The sequence below is a fragment of the Mya arenaria genome, chromosome 10, assembly GCF_026914265.1.
Source record: "Mya arenaria isolate MELC-2E11 chromosome 10, ASM2691426v1".
NCBI classification, from domain to species: Eukaryota; Metazoa; Mollusca; class Bivalvia; order Myida; family Myidae; genus Mya; species Mya arenaria.
In genome coordinates, this window is record NC_069131.1 from 37,799,479 (window position 1) to 37,821,229 (window position 21,751).

General features: G+C 35.9%; 1 protein-coding gene across 2 annotated transcripts in view; it reads left to right on the forward strand.

The window, feature by feature from the left end:
- The first annotated feature begins 13,548 nt into the window (after positions 1-13,548).
- LOC128205194 (transmembrane protein 47-like) overlaps positions 13,549-21,751 on the forward strand; it is a 46,192-nt gene continuing 37,989 nt past the window's right edge. Inside the window, exons 1-2 of one of the 2 annotated variants that reach the window (XM_052906676.1) lie at positions 13,549-13,578; positions 13,862-14,333. In XM_052906676.1, coding sequence (XP_052762636.1) covers positions 14,099-14,333 — 235 coding nt within the window. In that variant the 5' untranslated portion in view covers positions 13,549-13,578; positions 13,862-14,098. Of the gene's footprint in view, positions 13,579-13,614; positions 13,661-13,861; positions 14,334-21,751 lie in introns of those variants that run through there. The other variant, XM_052906677.1, reaches the window with a different exon arrangement.

Genomic DNA, 21,751 nt, shown 5'->3' on the forward strand with positions numbered 1-21,751 from the left:
ACATTTGGTTGCTGAACAAGGAGCCGGATCCTTGTGCCTGTAAGCATGGTCACATTGAGTATTTGGTTGCTGAACAAGGAGCCGGATCCTTGTGCCTGTAAGCATTGTCACAGTGAGTTTTTGGCTGCTGAACAAGGAGCCGGAACCTTGTGCCTTTAAGCATGGTCACAATGAACATTTGGTTGCTGAACAAGGAGCCGGATCCTTGTGCCTGTAAGCATGGTCACATTGAGTATTTGGTTGCTGAACAAGGAGCCGGATCCTTGTGCCTGTAAGCATGGTCACAGTGAGTTTTTGGTTGCTGAACAAGGAGCCGGATCCTTGTGCCTGTAAGCATGGTCACATTGAGTATTTGGTTGCTGAACAAGGAGCCGGATCCTTGTGCCTGTAAGCATTGTCACAGTGAGTTTTTGGCTGCTGAACAAGGAGCCGGAACCTTGTGCCTTTAAGCATGGTCACAATGAACATTTGGTTGCTGAACAAGGAGCCGGATCCTTGTGCCTGTAAGCATGGTCACATTGAGTATTTGGTTGCTGAACAAGGAGCCGGATCCTTGTGCCTGTAAGCATTGTCACAGTGAGTTTTTGGCTGCTGAACAAGGAGCCGGAACCTTGTGCCTTTAAGCATGGTCACAATGAACATTTGGTTGCTGAACAAGGAGCCGGATCCTTGTGCCTGTAAGCATGGTCACATTGAGTATTTGGTTGCTGAACAAGGAGCCGGATCCTTGTGCCTGTAAGCATTGTCACATTGAGTATTTGGTTGCTGAACAAGGAGCCGGATCCTTGTGCCTGTAAGCATTGTCACATTGAGTATTTGGTTGCTGAACAAGGAGCCGGATCCTTGTGCCTGTAAGCATGGTCACATTGAGTATTTGGTTGCTGAACAAGGAGCCGGATCCTTGTGCCTGTAAGCATGGTCACATGGTCACAGTGAGTTTTGGCTGCTGATCAAGGAGCCTGGTCAGTGTGCCTGTTAGCATGTTTACAGCGATAATTAACTGCGAGACGATTATCTTTTATCCATATACCTATATGTTATCTCAAAACGGGTCATTGACCGCGGGACAATATAGCTTCGATTCAACTACATAAAAGCAGCTTTAATGCGAGTATTTGGCCTCAGAATAGGTTGTTTTGAGGTATATGCCTGAATGCAACTTCACAGTTAGTGTTTTGCTGCGTCGCAAGAAGCGTTGAGCTGTGTGCCTGTAAGCAGATAGTGTGTGTTTTGCTTCTGGACAAGTTATTTTGAACTTTAAGAATGTTAGCAGATTTACATAGAGGTTGTGGCTTATGTGTGTGTTAATGTACTTTCAAATCGTTATTATTTGCAATCAAGATACAAACATAATGATGATTCAATGTATATCATCCGTTTATTCGAATTCATATGCCCTTTTCATAACAATGTATTTAACATCCTCATTCTAAGGCTTATAACCTCCTCATTCTAATGTATATGACTTCCTAATTCTAATGTATATCACCTCCACGTTCCGATGTATATGACTTCCTCATTCGAATGTATATCACCTTCTCATTCCCATGTATATTACTAACTCATTATAATGTATACATCCTCCTCATTCAAAAGTGTATCACCTCCTCAGTCAAAGGTTTATCACCGTTTTATTCCAATGATTATCGCCTTCACATTCGAGTGTATATCACCTCCATACAAACAATTAACACCTCCTCATTCCATTGATTGTCACCTCCTCATTCAACGGTTTATCACTTCCTCATTCAAATGATCATCACCTCCTCGCTCACTGTTTTATCTCTTCCTCATTCAAATGTATATGACAACCTCATTCCAACGTTCACCACCTCCACATTTAAAAGTGTATCACCCCCTTATTCCAATGTATAGGATTTCCTTATTATAATGTATATCAACTCCTCATTTACAAAAACATCAACTCCTCATTCCAATGATTATAACCTCCGCGTTCAAATATATATATTACCTCCTCGTTCTAGTGTATAAGTCCTCCTCATTCATATAAAACACCTTTCTTATCACAAAGCAGATTATATCCTAATGCCAATATGTATCACGTGCCAATCGCAATGTGTATCACGTCCTCATACCAGTGTATCACTTTCTCATGCCAGTGTGTATCACGTCCTCAAGCCAATGTGTATCACGTGCCCATCGCAATTTGTATCACGTCCTCATGCCAGTGTGTATCACGTCCTCATGCCAGTGTGTATCACGTCACCATGCCAATTTGTATCACGTGTCCATTGCAATGTGTATCACGTCTTCATCGCAATGTGTATCACGTCCTCATGCCAATGTGTCTCACGTTCTCATACCAGTGTCTATCACGTCCTCGTGCCAATGTGTATCACGTCCTCATGTCAGTGTGTATCATGTCCTCATGCCAGTGTGTATCACGTCCTCATGCCAGTGTGTATCACGTCCTCATGTCAATGTGTATCACGTGCTCATCGTAATGTGAATCACGTCCGCATGCCAGTGCGTGTCACGTCCTCATGTCAGTGTGTATCACGTCTTTATGCCAGTGTGTATCACGTCCTCAAGCCAGTGTGTCTCCTCACTTTTAAATAGCAGTAAGGTTGTGAATATTAGATAAATTAAGTTAGGATGCGGTTGGTGTAGTTTTAATATAATACCTTTTCAGAGATCCCTCTGCATTTTAATCAAAACACAGCATTATATATTTGTCACGGCTTATTGCGCAATATAAAAGCGAATCTTTATTGCCGGAGGAAGTTAAAGATGAATTTAACACTTAAGTAAGAAACAAAGTGCAAAATGGTCGACATAACATCTTTTTATATTCTTTGAGTAGCGTCTTCATCTCTATGATTTATATTCGTTTGTAATAAAGTTAATACACGAAGATCCTAGTACAATGGATATAATAAGAAGTGTTCCAAGATATTACGAATGGATGAGATGAAAAACAATTGTTGTTATTTTATCATTTATTATATTATTGATAACCAGATTAGACGAGTACGAATGGTTTAAACCCAGTCTGTGGTTGTGATAAACCTGTTTATTTGATGATTGTTTTAAAACAGTTCAACTTTACGCAACTCCAAATGATCTTACTCATAGTTTATAATTGGGTAACAACATGTGATGCCCTCTTAATCATTTTTAAAATAGTTATTGTGATATCAATTGAAGACATAAGTGCACATTTATCTGCACAAAGTAAACACTGAACGCGTTCGAAATACATCCTTGTTCAATGTAAAATAATAACTTAACAGTATGGTTGTATTGAATTATTCAGAGACATTAATGGAATACCCAAGACTGTGCATGGACTATACCAATACTTTTCCAAGAAAATAGATAAACTGAGACATACATCAGAATGGCGCTTCTTGAGTTATTTGCTTTCTCATTGGTTGCGATACGGCTCTTTTTATCAGTTGTGTGACCTTATTGGCTAGAATTTGAATCAAAAGAGGGAAAAAGCCATTTGAAAATGGGCTTATTAGCATATTGTGAACATACCTCGTGCACGTGGATTCTTGATGACGTCAGGATAAGCAGGGTATTTCCAGGCAAGAGTTTTCATTTACTAGTCAAGTGTATTAATTACTTTTTCGTTACGAAGACTGAACATGACAAGACAATTCCATCTTGAAAGTTTAAAAAAAATATGAAAACAAACGCACATTTACAGTATACACTCTGTTAATGTTAGTGTTTTGTAATCTTAAACATATCTCCTTCAATCCGCACCTTCATTCAAAGATGTTAGAGCAAATTTAAGTTTTGAATTGTTTGGAAATGCCAATTCAATTAAATCTTTCCAGAAGTTGATAGGGATTTATCGGTGAAAGAATATGATATTCCAGTGATTTCAACAGTTTGGCATCAAAGCCCGTTTTCAAGTCTAAATAAAAATCATTACCTTTAACGGCAATGCGTCATTATGTTAAAGCATTGTTCAAGAGAAAAATGATAGTTCATATTGCATCTCAATGTTAATCCGTGTTGAAATAGATGATATAAAATGGGATTTCAAGTTTCTGCTTATAACAGATAATAAAGAAGTTGTTTTAAAAGCGCAGTACAACAGAGTCGCATAGCAACAATGAATTGAGAAATAATGCCGACAATTATCTCATAACAGTACAATTATGTATTATTAGGTCTTTATTACTACTACTGTTGTTTAAAATGTTGTTATAATTAAACTACTTATAACTACTAGCTCGCTCTTGTTAATCTTGAAATATTCTTCTTCAATCTGTACATATTTTGACGGAAAGAGGTTTATAGTCAGCAAACAAAATGCTTGTAGTTTATTATAACAACTCAGATAACATATGTCAGCTCCGAAAGTGTTAAACGGATAATGCCTGATGACGGCATTAAAATGCATCTGTTGCAGTCATTTCGAGAGAAACCTTGACATACACGTATACATACTGTTTCTGTTGTGAAGTGTAATAGTGTAGCTTTGCTTTAAATCCAATAACAGCAGCTTTTCTGATGGAGAGCGGTCTTGTAGTACAATATTTATGAACTCATGTCACAGCGGAGACCTTCATAACACGTATTGAATATAGATATGACCGATGATTAAATTCAATTGTTACCTTTGTTTATCAGATACGAAAGAAATCGTTTTGGTCACGATTGAAATATTACCTGCTACACACAAAATACAATCTTAACATTAAGGAGTAATGTTTACCATAGAATACATTTTTTTGTTTATTTGTTATAAATGTCAAAGAGTATCAAGTCTGATAACAAACGCATCTGCAGAAACATGCACAAAAAGAAATATCGTCAGATCAGCACACGAATATAGCAATGCGTTGTAGAAAAGAGGCCATAGAGAGGCCTACCAAACAATGACGACTGTGATCTGTCTCAAAGTGACCTGAGTGATCCTTGTTAGCAATGACAAGTGCAATAATGTCAACGACTCCAAACCAAGATAGACTGACGGAAGGATTGGAAATGTGCTTCCAGGAAATTTGAGTGTATGTGCTTCACGATATGGTTACATATTATGTTTAACAGGTTCTTAAACATTTTTTTTAGGTTTCATCTCTTTACGAAATGGTAATATATTTTGTGATTAGGATTTTCAGATTTATACTGTTTATATCATGCGTGTTAACATTTACTATTATACATAAACAATAAAAGTATTTATGACTTTTGCTAATAATCGACCCTTTTTATACGAAAACAAACGGTTTACCATAACGCTATTGAAGTGTCAGTTTTAGAATTTCCCACATTACAAATATTAGTTTACGATTCAATATCTTGTCAATCCTTCTGATACATGTCAGTAAAATATCTCATAATCCCATAATCGCGCATTTTTTGGCAGAACGTGTTTGTATATTTATTGTATAGACGCACACATGCACCAGTTACAGCCGAATTTCACCACGTAAAGTAATCAACTATAGAACACCGCGTACGTCGGAACGATTGATTTGTTGAACAAATGTTTTGTATTGTATTTGGTAAGTCCGTTGTGTTTTCGTTATTTCCAGCTAAGGTTAAATTGAGAATTAAATAGGGAATGAAATTGATTCATTTTAAGAGTAAATACCAGACATTAATTCTGTAGTGAATCTAGGTTCATCAGACCAAAGAAGACTGCAATTTTGATATTCACAACAGAGTAAAACATGCTAAGATAAGACTAACTGTAAGGCTATTGGAGATGTATTACAGATATTTGCGCAATGCAGCCATACTACAAAATAGGGAATGTAGACCTTGAATTCTCAATCAGCACCAGCTGCGAATATCATTAACAGTGCTTCCAGCTGTTTTGTAAGGCCAGACAACACTGTGTTGAGTCAGGTAGTTTTTAAGACTTCTTAGGCCAAATAAAAAATTGGTGTGTTTCAGGTAACACTGCCAAAAATAAAAGGGTAGGTAGGTCGGTATTTTTTTTTTATATATATATATTTTTTTTTTTTTGATATATTGATTTCAGTAACTGTTGACTCAGAAAGTAACAAAAATAAAAGTCATCAATTTTCAGGTTTATCAGTAGTTTTTAAACATGTTACATGCTTCAAATGAAACATTCTTTATTTGTCTGGTTAAATACTTTGACAATGATGGTTGGATTTCAACTAAGTTATGGTACACCACTCTGCTATTATTTAAGACTTTCCAGGAACGGTTTTACTTTTCTTTATTCACCCGTTTGCTTTCAATCACCCTCTGTAGAATACTAAGCTCCCTGTAACATAATTACTTGAAGAGTGGGACAGCAAATTTACCATATAAGCCATCAGCCAAGGAAACCTCAATGCTGTCAAGAGGACCTGGGGGTTCAGGTTTGAAAAACAAGTAACATGCAGGTTTTATTGCCAAAATTGCACACTTAAGTCTGACATATCAATCCGAAAGTCAGTATCTGACACATTTGTATCTGACAAGAAAATATAGTTCAAGAATTGAAATATACCTGCCACACAAGCACAAACGTAATTCACCTTAAGAGTTCGGACATTCTATAAATTCGGACATCTATTATTATTTTCAAAAATAATTTATTTTAGGTACCTAATTTTCGGACACCCAAAGGACATCGACTGAACTTTTACAGTTACTAAGTCTCACAGACAAAAATTATTGATCTTTATCGTTACAAGCCTGGCTAGATTACCTATCCGTATACATCACTGTGATAAGTTAGTTGGTTACTACCCATCCTAAACGATTTATTGCCTGGTGAAAAGGATGTGTGATATATTTAATGGAGGATTAAAGAAACAACAAGGGCAATGCAGAGATTAAGAAAACACAGACATGACATGTTTGTAAAACGATCCGCCAATTAACTTTGAAACTTGTATCACACTTTTAATATAGACTTTATGAAGCAATAATCGTATAGTAATACTCATTGAAACATCAATCATGCCAAGAAATACCAGCCAATTTTTCCACTTTTCATTTCTACACAAGAGCCAATTTCAGCTACACATTAACCCCTAATTGACCGAGAATCTGACCATGTGTTTAATCATGTTTTCATATCTAGGGAGTTGCTGTAGTTTGGGTCAAGATTTGGAAGAATAAATTTAATTTTGCCCAGAAAGACTTAAAGAAATATCAAGTGTTAGACATAATTACAGAGTACTTAATTTAGTAAAACTTATTATTTACTTATTCTTAAACAAAAATATATTGTGTTTAATGAGTACCATTAGCGTTTTAGACATATGACAGATGTTAATGAACATGGTGTGCTTAACCAACCGTTTTATTTGGAATGAAAATGTAACCTATATTACATTATATATGAATCTGGCCGTCTCATACGTCTATTTATATTTAAGGGTATGCTTTACTAAGCGTATGGATATTGATTTTAAAATGTCAGATTTATTGGGTTCACATTTTTTAACAAAAACACACACTTTTTTTGTTCATTTTTAAAGCTTTGTTGTTGCTTTTTTCACTGTAAAAAATATTGAGTTCGTAAGTATACATATACACCATGGAAAATAGAAAAAAACAAACGAAACTTGAAAAAATATATCACATTGGCGAAACTGAATCTCCGAATGTTAAATTTACTTCAATTTTGTTCATATTATCGTGAACACATTCTGAGGCGGTTAAAATGCATTTTCGTATAACTGATTGGGATTTGTTTTTGCAATGTTTCAATCTAAAAAAATGCTTAGTTTTGTGTTCATCTGGCATTGTCTTCATACCGTGACCTGTGAAAGAACATATTTAACAATTATAGCTGTCAACTTTTCTACTTTCGGTTTGCTGAGAAATAGTTCTCTGCTATTCATTCCTATAGCTTAATATTCGCTCGTTTTTTATTGCAAAGCTTTATAAACAGTAAACAATGAAGTATTATTAGTACACATATGTTCCAAAAAATAATGAAAACATTTTTTTTTTAAGATGGGCATGAATACATAACCAAATTACTACGCCGCTATTTAAAGAATGAAAATTTGGAAGGTCAAATGTGTTAGCAAAACAAATGTGGATACTGATTGGATTTTAACCATTCTTCTTAGTTTAAGACTGCATGTACGCGTGTTTTTATAGTAAGTTAATATTCAGTCATCTTACTGTCAGAGACCAGTCTGTTTCGCTTTAAAATGTTCGTTTTCAAGATAAAGAGTAAATGCCACGCTAGTTTGTTGACACATTTTGAGGTGTGGGTGGGGTAAAAAATATGGATCTATCTGTAAATTGTTGTGTGAATTCTCCAGGAAGCTCATTTTACGTACTACAACGGTTAACAGTTCAAAATACATTTGAACGATGATATAAAATTTTATTTATGTTCGAACAGTTGTTTTTGTCTGTAATTTGTTTGGTATGAAAGCAAATGTTCGAACATTCAGCTTCAAAGATCAGTAAAATGTTTGATAAACGGGATAACCGGTAATAAACGGTAAGTTGTTAATTTCCAATTATATATTTATTTAAATTTATAAATATTTCTTTATTTCTTCTAACATTTTTTGACATAATTTACTGAAGTCCAGTGTTCTGTTTTGATCAACGCAAGTACATGTAACAACAAAGGAATTTAAAAGTAGTTCTGAAAGTTGATATTTTCACTCCTTATTTTGCAGTGAAAATATCAAATTAATATGGTCACTGTTGTTATTTCACGGTTGAAACCCCATATTTCATGGTAAAGCATGAAAGAAAAAGGTTTATCAATCAAGATTGATTTTTGTTATACATGTGTATGTATTGATTTTGATTTAGAGTATCACTTAAACTTAAATTTGGGTTTGTACATAGTTATGTACAGCAAGTTTTATAAAACGATTGAAAACTGCAGTTGTTTATCAAATAACAGTATATGTTCAGACACTTAGGGACGTTGATGTTTGAACAGTTAATTTGCACTCAGGAGGCACGGTCCATTCAAGCTTCAATTTTATTTCGCCCAAAGCATGTAAACTAAACACATGAACTAATTTGTTTATCTTAGGCTGTAAAAACATAGACGGTGCCTTGTACTCTTTGTGGCGCTCTAAGACGTTTATCAGTGGGGAAATCAATTACGCTCTGGCAGTCTGACCGCTAGTGTGTTGATATTGATTTCTTCGCCCGGAAATAAATGTATGCCAATCATATTATAATGTACAGCGCAGATATAACTTTCATGATTTGTTTACTAGTTATTTCATCGAGGAGAATTATGCCTGAGTTTTATAGATGCGTGTTCCATGGTTTAAAGATTTGTTGAAGTTTCCAAAGTAATTTCATTATCATACTGGTTATGTATCATGGGAAAAAAGTTTCAATTTTCTAGAATATGATGTTGATGGATTGCTTGAATATTTGGATATCCATGTACTTCGATCGTTTACAGCGCAATTTCTCAACGCATGTTTGTATACTATTAACGAAGTGCTTCTTTATACTTGGTACCTATCGATTTAATAGAATATCTTGATCAACTGGTTTCTTTTTCCAGGGGAGAAACTATATAAGCTATGCCTTCGTTTATAAATGATAACCGATGCAATATATAACGAGTAAATATTTGAATTGTATTAATATATAATATAGTATATTTGTATACACCTGTTGAATAAAATATGTTTAAATCAAACTGATTGTATTTTCTTACTAAACTGCTGATCTGAATGATACTTTTTCGCCTGCCCTTCCATGACGGTAGCCTCGTATTTATTTATTTAAATGATTTGAAAAACGATGTATCACATAACTACATGTGTTCTTGTCTGGTGTTTGTTTAGGGCTTATCAGTAATTTTGGATATTGATATTTACTCCACTATATCAGACTACTAAACCAGAACATTACGCAGACCTCTGAACCAGATCACTACGCAGACAGCTGAACCAGGTCCCTACGCAGACCGCTGAACCAGATCACTACGCAGACCACTGAACCAGGTCATTCCGCACACCGCTGAACCAAATCACTACGCAGTCCGCTGAACAATATCACACGCAGACCGCTGAACGAGACCACTCAACCAGATCACTACGCAGGCCGCTGAACAAGATCACTACGCAGGCCGCTGAACAAGATCACACGCAGACCGCTGAACCAAATCACTACGCATACCGCTGAACCAGATCACTACGCATACCGCTGAACCAGATCACTACACATACCGCTGAACGAGGCCACTAAAGCAGATCACTACGCAGACCGCTGAACGAGGCCACTAAAGCAGATCACTGCGCAGACAGCTGAACGAGATCACTAATTTAAAACGAGATCACTATGCAGACCGATGAACGAAACCACTATTTGAAAACTTAGCGTTCCAAGATTACGATCTGTTTGCTTGCGATTTTCATCTTCCTGATTGTGTAAGTACCATCTTTGAACAAACCTTAATATTTGATATATTATAACTGGTACCGCTGTCAACAACACTTGCTGAGCTTGTTATCATTCTACTTGTGATTAAGTGCCGATTTGGGCGTTTACAGAAATGTGTATATAAGGCAACGGAAAAGGTTTGCTTCTGTAAAAGTCAGCAAGCACTTGATTTCGCAGGCGTTTTCTATTGTCTAGTGTTAAATGCCTCTTTCCTCGAAGTGGGCGCTGCTCCAGAAAAGCATAATACATTAAGGATGGGATTCTTAGGTATGTGAAGTTGGCTTGTACATTGTACATCGTAGTTCAGCTTGTAATTCGCCAATTACAAGCTTGTAGTTTGGTATTCAGCTTGTAGTTCGGCTTGTATATTGTACATAGTAGTTCAACTTGTAGTTCGCCAATTACAAAATTGTAGTTGTGTTTTCAGCTTGTAGATCGGCTTGTACATTGTACATCGTAATTTAACTTGTAATTTGCCAATTACAAGCTTGTATATCGGTATTCAGCTTGTAGTTCACCCTAACTGCACCAGCATTAATAATATTTGAATTACAAGCTAGTAGCTGGGTATTCATCTTGTAGTTCGGACAAATACATTAGCATACATTATATTTGAATTACAAGCTAGTAGTTGGGTATTCATCTTGTAGTTCGGACCAAATACATCAGCATACGTTGTATTTGAATTACAAGCTTGTAGTTGGGTATTCATCTTGTAGTTCGGACCAAATACATTAGCATACATTATATTTGAATTACAAGCTAGTAGTTGGGTATTCATCTTGTAGTTCGGACAAATACATTAGCATACATTATATTTGAATTACAAGCTAGTAGTTGGGTATTCATCTTGTAGTTCGGACCAAATACATCAGCGCACATTATATTTGAATTACAAGCTAGTAGTTGGGTATTCATCTTGTAGTTCGGACAAATACATTAGCATAAATTATATTTGAATTACAAGCTAGTAGTTGGGTATTCATCTTGTAGTTCGGACCAAATACATTGGCACACATTATATCTGAATTACAAGTAAGTAGTTGGGTATTCATCTTGTAGTTCGGACAAATACATTAGCATACATTATATTTGAATTACAAGCTAGTAGTTGGGTATTCATCTTGTAGTTCGGACCAAATACATCAGCACACGTTGTATTTGAATTACAAGCTAGTAGTTGGGTATTCATCTTGTAGTTCGAACAAATACATTAGCATACATTATATTTGAATTACAAGCTAGTAGTTGGGTATTCATCTTGTAGTTCGGACCAAATACATCAGCACACGTTGTATTTGAATTACAAGCTAGTAGTTGGGTATTCATCTTGTAGTTCGAACAAATACATTTGCATACATTATATCTGAATTACAATTCATCTTGTAGTTCGGACCAAATACATCAGCACACATTATATTTGAATTACAAGCTAGTAGTTGGGTATTCATCTTGTAGTTCGGACCAAATACATCAGCACACATTATATTTGAATTACAAGCTAGTAGTTGGGTATTCATCTTGTAGTTCGGACAAATACATTAGCATAAATTATATTTGAATTACAAGCTAGTAGTTGGGTATTCATCTTGTAGTTCGGACCAAATACATTGGCACACATTATATCTGAATTACAAGTAAGTAGTTGGGTATTCATCTTGTAGTTCGGACAAATACATTAGCATACATTATATTTGAATTACAAGCTAGTAGTTGGGTATTCATCTTGTAGTTCGGACCAAATACATCAGCACACGTTGTATTTGAATTACAAGCTAGTAGTTGGGTATTCATCTTGTAGTTCGAACAAATACATTTGCATACATTATATCTGAATTACAATTCATCTTGTAGTTCGGACCAAATACATCAGCACACATTATATTTGAATTACAAGCTAGTAGTTGGGTTTTCATCTTGTAGTTCGGACAAATACATTAGCATACATTATATTTGAATTACAAGCTAGTAGTTGGGTATTCATCTTGTAGTTCGGACCAAATACATCAGCATACGTTGTATTTGAATTACAAGCTTATTACATAAGCCTCAAATCTTGCGGTCATGGTTGAGCGATTTTTTGCATGTAACTCCTCAAGTATTCGGTTTAGAGCTTCGGTTCCTATCCCAATTTGTTTGAGAGGTCTTACTCCCTGAATCGGGAGAGGTCACATATTGGGCGCATCTTGTATAAATTAGAACCGAGTCTATAGCGTTCGAATGTTATTTAAGCCAAGTCAAAAGTTTATTTTCATATCATGTTATTACAGAACATAACTTTCTTCAAAATTGAACATATTGACACGGCATGCAAATAAACATAATCAAAAGCATATGAAAAAAAAGGATAAAAAAACGACGATTGAAACTAATACATATAAATAATTAAATATAATTATGTGACTAGCTTCGTCTAATCTTAGTAAACGATAAAAAAACATAGCCATATCATACAAAATTGACTTTTATTACAAGCCATCGGAAAATTAAATGTTGTCAATTTGGGCCAATTAACATAGTATCTAGGAATATATTGAGTACGTTAATCTCTATATTAAGGACATATCAAATAGTGATTATATTATTATTTGTAAACTACAAGATGAATACCCAACTACTAGCTTGTAATTCAAATATAATGTATGCTAATGTATTTGTCCGAACTACAAGATGAATACCCAACTACTAGCTTGTAATTCAAATATAATGTGTGCTAATGTATTTGGTCCGAACTACAAGATGAATACCCAACTACTAGCTTGTAATTCAAATACAATGTATGCTAATGTATTTGTCCGAACTACAAGATGAATACCCAACTACTAGCTTGTAATTCAAATATTATGAATGCTGGTGCAGTTAGGGTGAACTACAAGCTGGATACCGATATACAAGCTTGTAATTGGCGAACTACAAGTTAAATTACGATGTACAATGTACAAGCCGATCTACAAGCTGAATACCCAACTACAAGCTTGTAATTGGCGAACTACAAGTTGAATTACTATGTACAATATACAAGCCGAACTACAAGCTGAATACTAAACTACAAGCTTGTAATTGGCGAATTACAAGCTGAACTACGATGTACAATGTACAAGCCAACTTCACATACCTGGGATACTTTCATTTTATTGTGAATATGTAAAACGCTAGTTTCGCTTTGCTTTCACTGAAGCTGAGGCGCTCGTTAAAGTAAGTTTATTGTTTACCTGCCAAGCGCGTGGGATTAATATATGTGTGAGTAGCGTTCACCGCGTTTAAGCAATTAGTCAGTGTTAGTATTTATAACACACTTGATAGAGCAGTACATTGTTGCTATGTAGGGAAATACTTCCACTTTATTAATAAACAGTTTGTCCGAATGGAATAATAACATCTGGTTGTAAAGAGTATTTTTTCATGTTGGTATTTTGATGTTTTGTTAAAGTTGTTAAATATACATGTAATACCATGACTATTGTACAACAAGTAAAGTTTGGTTTAAGGAATATGTGCACAAATTGTGTTATTAATATTTCAGTTCTTCACATTGAAAGGATTCGTTGAGAGATTTGATCAGATATTTGTGAGCATTATCATCCGGTGCTAGTGTGTTTATGTACAACAACAGTCACGAGTGTCATTGGTAGGCGAGGAATCTTACCCATAAACATTCGATAATCAACGCAAGCAGCTGTGCCAGTTGTAGCAACTTCAAAGCAACTACACCAAAACTACATCTACAACCATCACAACAACAACATCAAAATAAGACATCATGAAGACGAGCTGTTGTCAGATAATCGGGTTGATCTTGCTGGTCAACACTAACCTCGCCCTGATCATAAGTTTTGCAACGCCTTACTGGATCGAGTTCAACCCCGAGTTAGCCAGCCTTAGTTTCAAACACCTGCAATCAGGCAGACAAAACAGGGGACTCTTGGCCGACTGTAGCCCCAACGACTGCCATTGGTCCTTCTTTGGGGATGACAGAAATGGCACCGATTACCCAGGTAGGGTTCAGATGAGTTTTATCTTATTTAATGGAGTGTATAGAATATTTTGTTGATTTTTCACATAACGAACGATGGTCCACTATGGTACACTAGTAAGACGAGCCATTGAGGTGTGAATTCCCTTTGGTACTGTACAAATTGTCTTCGATAGTTTAGCTATGCCTAAAAATTCCCTTTTTATCGGTCTCATGCCCCCTCCACTTAAAACAACAACAAAAAAAAACAGGGGTAGGTAGGTCGGAAAATATTGATTGTTTAAGGCAAATTGTTTCTTGCGATTTTTATGCTACCTAAAACTATCCATATGCTTAGGAACATCAATACTATCAGTCTTGTACCGCATTTGTTGACTGCAATCAGGGTCCAGTTTCAAAAAAGACATTAAGTCATGAAACGTACGCTGCATAAAAGTGTTCAGGTACACCCGTAAAGTTACGGGCGGAATCTTTGCCTCAAATGTCCTTACGATATTTTTATTGAAACGCAGCTAACGCTAATACGGAGTAAAGCCTGGAAAGTTACGATTTTAAGCCATTATTGAAATTGGACCTGGAGTTAGAGCTTCATAATTATTATGCTCATATCTGCCTTTCTTTCTTATGATCAATTATGCTACACCTTTCGGGATAAAATACAATACCGTGGCCGCAACAGAGGGCCTGGTGGTGGGGGTGGGGTGAGTGAATAGAAGCAGAGATTGTCATTAAACTAAATTTATAACAATTAACGAGACCCCAATGTACAAAAATACATGTACTGAAATATCAATATCAATCTAAACTCACTTTATCAGATAAAAGCAGGCCTAACCACATTTACCTCCTTAATGATGCACTCTACCTCCCAAATAAGCAGTACCACAATTAATACATGTGTTTTAATTTACGAAAATGATGAATATATATCGAACACATTGGTTTTAATGAGGGATACCGTGCTTAATTTGATAGATAGTGCAGAAAACACGGTATTTCTACCTTATTTGGTCACGGTAAATCTTTTAGAACCCACCAGTCATTTAATATTTGTGCGCTTAACATATGGTTACAATCTTGTTACATGTATCAGTAATTCACCTTTTCCATGAACGCATTATTTAGTATGTAGTTAAAGGTTCATCACTCCAAATTTATTAATTTTATACATATGTGATTATATATGTGTATGTATTGATTTTAAGTACGAGGGCCACTTTAGTATAGTTATCATTGTTTTATTTATGTGTGTCCAACAGGATTATGTATTCTCTCACCTCAGATAAGTAGATCCAAAAAATTAACCATGCTAGAAATTCTAATTTTGCCCACGGGCAAAGATAAAACGCCCGTATGGAACTCCTTTTTAATGGTCATCACATTGCTATTACATCCCTTGTTGAAGACTTGTCTGTATCATCATATAAACCTTGTTTTGTTGCAATATTTAGATTGCTAGTTAATTATTTCTCGCTTCAAATATATTTCCATAAAAAAGTGTTCACGCACCTTTCAAGAAATAATGATTCACTCTCCTCAGAACTATTTAAAGCCCGATTTGACTATTAACATAATCTGAATCACTGCGCGCATATCTATGGCAACCACGAATTATCACATATCCATACGCATTTATTTTCACTACGCACAAAATAGTTCCGACAAAAAAATACATTTTTACTTAATTTTGTTGAACTGAGGTGGGAGAAAACGCATCTACCATAGCCACTCGTGTAAGATAGGTTCATCCCAACCCTCGCGCAGGGTGTTTTGCGGAAACTCGGTAAGCCTCGTTTCCGCAAAACACCCTACGCTCGGGTCGGGATGAACCTATCTTACACTCTCGGCCATGGAAGATACTTATATAATGGAAAGTATGTGGACACTGTTTATTATTACCAGGCCACATAATGCATTAATTTTGTAATGTTGTTGCATGCGAGGACGAATGAATGGGTTATACAGCGATTGGTTTGGTTTACTTGTTCATTTTCTTGTCAAAACCAAGGGACATATAACAGAAGCATTTTTTTTCTGATAATTTGTCCGTAGTGGTTATTTTTGCTACCTAGTTTTTCTCGAAGAAAATAAATCTCTCAAAAAAAATGAATCATTTTGAAAAACGTAAGTGTCTATACTTCAATTGTAAATAATGTTCAAGTATAACTCTTCTTTCGTTCAGATTAAAACAGCAAAATTGCAAATTTGAAGCGGAAGTATGCTGCTGCATTTCAAAATCTCTCAACATTGTCAGCACGTTTTCCTTATTTGTAAAACATTTTTTCTCAAGTGTTTAATCTTACTGAAGATGGCTTCAAATGTTATCTTTACTAGCGGATCCTGAGGGAGCGGTGCGGGTGCGGGGGCGGGGGCGGGGGCGGGGGCGTTCAAGTTTACTTTTCATTTCAATATAGGAGAAAATAAGTAATATAAGTAATCAAATACGCCCATAATGCAACATTTCGGACTAGAAATCTTTAAAATTGTTTTGAGGGAAAGCCACAAAACTCCCTTGCCAAAACTTCGATCCATATAAATTTTGGTTCTGAGGGAGGGGCGTAAGTTGAAAGGTTACGCCCCTAAAGTACGCCCCCTCTAAAGTAGAGTTCTGGAGCTGCCCCTGGTCTTGTCTTCCTTTACACGCCCTTGGTTGCAGCTATACTTATCGTTAGATATTGTGAAATATAACTCCGTGTCTACTGTTTTATCCGTTTGCTTCTCGCTCGAAACTTACTTAACTACCCAAATATACTTGAGTCATTGTATTTGATATGAAGATTTCCCCTCAAAGTAGAGTCCCTAGTGGAATTTGTGCGCATTTTTTGTCCCGTTGGCTCGAACTCCCAGGGACCGGCAAATATACCTCAAGCCTCGGAATAGTCTAGCCAAGCGGGATTGTTAACTTTTAGTATAAAGAAATGTAGTTCGAGCCAAAGAGAAAAACCGAACCAAGCGAGTTCGAGCAAACGGGCTCGTCTGTACATTTTATTTATTTATTTTTTTTTTTTGGGGGGGGGGGAGGGATGTCTGAAGCATGTTCTTTCTATTTGTTTAATTTAACTAATGGCTGACATGTTTTGTCGCATTACATTACGGCTAATATGTCTGATATAGCAAACACTTTTCGCTCCGTGGCCATTAGTTTTGGCAACAAATGAAATCACAGTCGTCCTTAGAAAATGGCATCGCATGTATATAGAGTTTTTCAATGTACTATATTGATGAGTAAATGATCTTCAAGTGCTAACATGAAAGATTGTAAATGCATTGTCATAGCATCTATTCATTATTCTCAAACACATGTGTTAGGTCGAAGCTTCAGGTTTTATATAAAGTCAACCCCGTTGGCTCGAACTTCCTCGAGCCTCGGATAATTCGAGCTAAGCGGGAATGTTTAACCTCAGTGTAAATAAATTGGTCCTATGCATCTAGTTCGAGCCAACGAGGATTCGAGCCAAGCAAGTTCGAGCCAACGGGGTTCGACTGTACACTGGAAATAATCCTCATCTTATTTCGCACTCATGGTCTGGTACATGTTAATTGGCAATTTAATGACAGAATGGCGGGAAGAATCGTTTATTGTCGTTAACATTTTTATGGCAGCTTCTTGACAAAAGTACATTCATCAGAAAATAATTAATATGGATACAATGAAACATGGCCTGTTTACAAGGATATAATGTAAAGACAAATGCTAACATAACAGAGAGGAATATGCTTAAAAATTACAAATGATGAATTTCTAAATAAAAATGTGCATGTACATGGTACATATCTGAAATAACAGGATTTGGAGGCTAATATCATATAGTATAGTCTTCATATATTACTGAATATTCTTAATTATATTATTTACCATATAATTGCTATCATAGAAGAAATGATTGGTTTATAAATTAAATTACGCATGTCGAATTATTGATTTGACGATGTTTGCGAATAAACTTGTAAATACTTTGGTTTCTAATACGTAATGGTTTATCAACTCCTTTCTGATATTGTTATACACAGGGAAGAGAAATACTTTATCGTGATGTTAAACTTTGTCGGAAAATAACTATTATCAAGTGTTATGATGTTTATCATAACCGACTTGAAATACAGATTATTTTATCTTATCTAAAATGATCATGCTCAACAAGCACTCGACATTTCTCTTTGTTAGCATGTATATCGCATAGGCATTAAAGCTGCTACTCTCACTGATTTATCCTTTTTACAACTTCTTTTTTCATTTTTTTTTGTCTAGGAATGAGCCATTTAATTGCGTATATATCTGCAAACCAACGATAGAAGATTGCTGACAAAAGATCAGATCGCAGATTTTCATATTTCAGTACGAAAAATAATGTTCTATGGCTATTAAAAAGCGTTACTAACGTTTTAAAAAAAACCCATAAAACATCATTTTTTGAACTTCAATATGAAAATCTGCTATCTGATGTTTTTGTCAGCAGACTTACATCACTGGTTTCCATGCATTTTTGCATAAATTGGCTGGTTCCAAGACACAAAAAAATACATAAAAAAAATGTCAAAACTATCAATCTGTGAGAGTGCAGCTTTAAAGCATGTAGACGCGTGAACATTTTAGTTCGCAATCGGGAGAAATTTATATTTCATTTTTCATTTGTGTGATCATCAAGTTGACGCAAATTGTATGATCGTAAGCTTGACCCAAATACCCATATTAGTTTAAACAATTATCATGATTGTGAAAAAGATTTGTATCGGTTTAGACATTTATGCACTAGTCTACGTGTCCTTTTAAAGCTCGCTCTCGGGAGAAATTTTAGCATTACTTTTCAATTTGTGTGGTCGTAGTATCACACACATCATGGGTTTCAATAACATGTGTATCGGTTAAGACATTAATTCACGTTGATATTGGTGTTCGTCCTAGCGAAGCGGTTTCTAAAGTCTGTAAGAGGACACTTTTTGAAGACAAAGCGAGTAACTGTATCTGACTTATACCACGATAAGTGTATTGCATATATTAGTGAGGAAATACATGCATCAATAAATAAATAAATACAGATTGATAAGTAGATAAACAGAAATACTTTTCCGAAAGATAAACATTATATTATTAGCATGGCCTTTCTAAATACAATGTATCGGCTAGTGGGATAAATCGAAATTCTCGTGCATGGTTCGCTTACAACCGTAAAAAGAAACCTTTTCAATAGCTGTGATGGAGTTTAGTCGTATAATAATGTTTCCTTTTCGGCGTGATCGTAAACCGTGACCAACACATCAGGAATGGCAAGTTCCTTCTTTACTTTGATATAGTATACATATTCAGTTTTTACTTTTTCTTCCAATTCCACTTCGCATATCGTTTATCTTCAGTTTCAAATTTCGAAAAGATTCAACACACTGTTATCCGTCAAACACAATTATTAACATAAAATATTCAAACCTATATTGGGGCCTGTACATAGTTATGTAAGGCAAGTTTTATTATTAAAATGGAAACTGCAGTTGTTTATCAAATAACACGTATATGTTCAGACAATTAAGGACGTTGATTTGTGAAACAGTTAGCTTGCACTCAGGAGCCACGGTCCATTCAAGCTTCAATTTTATTTTATCTAAAGTATATATCCTAAACACTTGGACTAATTTGTTTATTGTAGGCTGTAAAAACATTGATGGTTCCTTGTACTTTTTGAAGCGCTGTAAGACGTTTATCAGTAGGGAAATCAATTACGCTCTGGTACAGTCTGACCGCCAGTGTGTTGATATTGATTTCCTCGCCCGGAAATAAATGTATGCCAATCATTTCATAGTGTACGGCGCAGATATATTTCTCATGATTTGTTTACAAGTAATTTCATCGAGATTTTCACAAAGTATGAATGTTGAGCCTCATTCATTTGTCTGGATTCATTTTATGATTCACATACGACATAATGTGCTAATGCGAACAAAATAAACGATGTATACAGCGTGAAGTCGACTGGTAAATGACCACATAACAACTTTACACCTATAAATTGTAAGATTTAGGTAAATTATTTAACGACCTGGGCTAGATTCAATATTGGTATCGGATCTAAGAACGATGCAGCTTATCGGATTACTTGTTATTAATTACTGGCCAATAGAGTGAATGAAGTCAAAGATGTATGACCCTAATAAGTTGAATATTGAATACCACCCAAGATCTTAAATATAAATTAGAAACCCTCGGCCATTATCAGACGTTTATAACCTCGGAAATTAAACGGGACCTTATAATTAGGTCATCAATGCGGCGCCCATATTGAACACGTGTTGCATGTATTTTCAACCGTCAAGAGACACATTAAATCGAATAAATGGGGTAGAGTATCAAACTGTCATTCTTTTAATAAAAATGAATTACAAGTTCTCAATATGTGTAAATTTCGAGTTGGAGATCATTTCCTAAAGTCTGGAATTCCCGACATCTGACCATATTACATAGTGAAGATTCCCAACACAGAGGTAATATTGATTCATGTACACATGACTGCGAGTAATAGCCCAAGAAAAAGCACTCATCGACAACACTTAATATTTGCTACAACAGGTACTTGATATATTTTCCTATGTATACTTGACAATTTCTTTTCGGTTATGAACGCTAATTTATTAACACTGATCAAATAAATGCAGCTTCATTAAAGTTAACCTTTAAAACGCTAAATCTCGAAACACGTGTGTTATATGATAATACATTTACTTCAACTTTTTAATTCAGTAACCAACAAGTGTCATGTTTCCTTATGTCAAAATGGCGTGAAACTGTATATGGCCTTGAAACGGCCCCTACAGGCTCCGATCGCTGATAATGGTATTGAAACGGCCCCTACAGGCTCTGATCGCTGATAATGGTATTGAAACGACCCCTACAGGCTCCGATCGCAGATAATGGTATTGAAACGGCCCCTACAGGCTCTGATCGCTGATAATGGTATTGAAACGGCCCCTACACGCTCCGATCGCTGATAATGGTATTGAAACGGCCCCTAGAGGCTCCGATCGCAGATAATGGTATTGAAACGGCCCCTACAGGCTCCGATCGCGATAATGGTATTGAAACGGCCCCTACAGGCTCCGATCGCAGATAATGGTATTGAAACGGCCCCTACAGGCTCCGATCGCAGATAATGGTATTGAAACGGCCCCTACACGCTCCGATCGCACTGATAATGGTATTGAAACGGCCCCTACACGCTCCGATCGCATGATAATGGTATTGAAACGGCCCTACACGCTCCGATCGCAGATAATGGTATTGAAACGGCCCCTACACGCTCCGATCGCTGATAATGGTATTGAAACGGCCCCTACACGCTCTCGATTCGCTGATAATGGTATTGAAACGGCCCCTACACGCTCCGATCGCTGATAATGGTATTGAAACGGCCCCTACAGGCTCCGATCGCTGATAATGGTATTGAAACGGCCCCT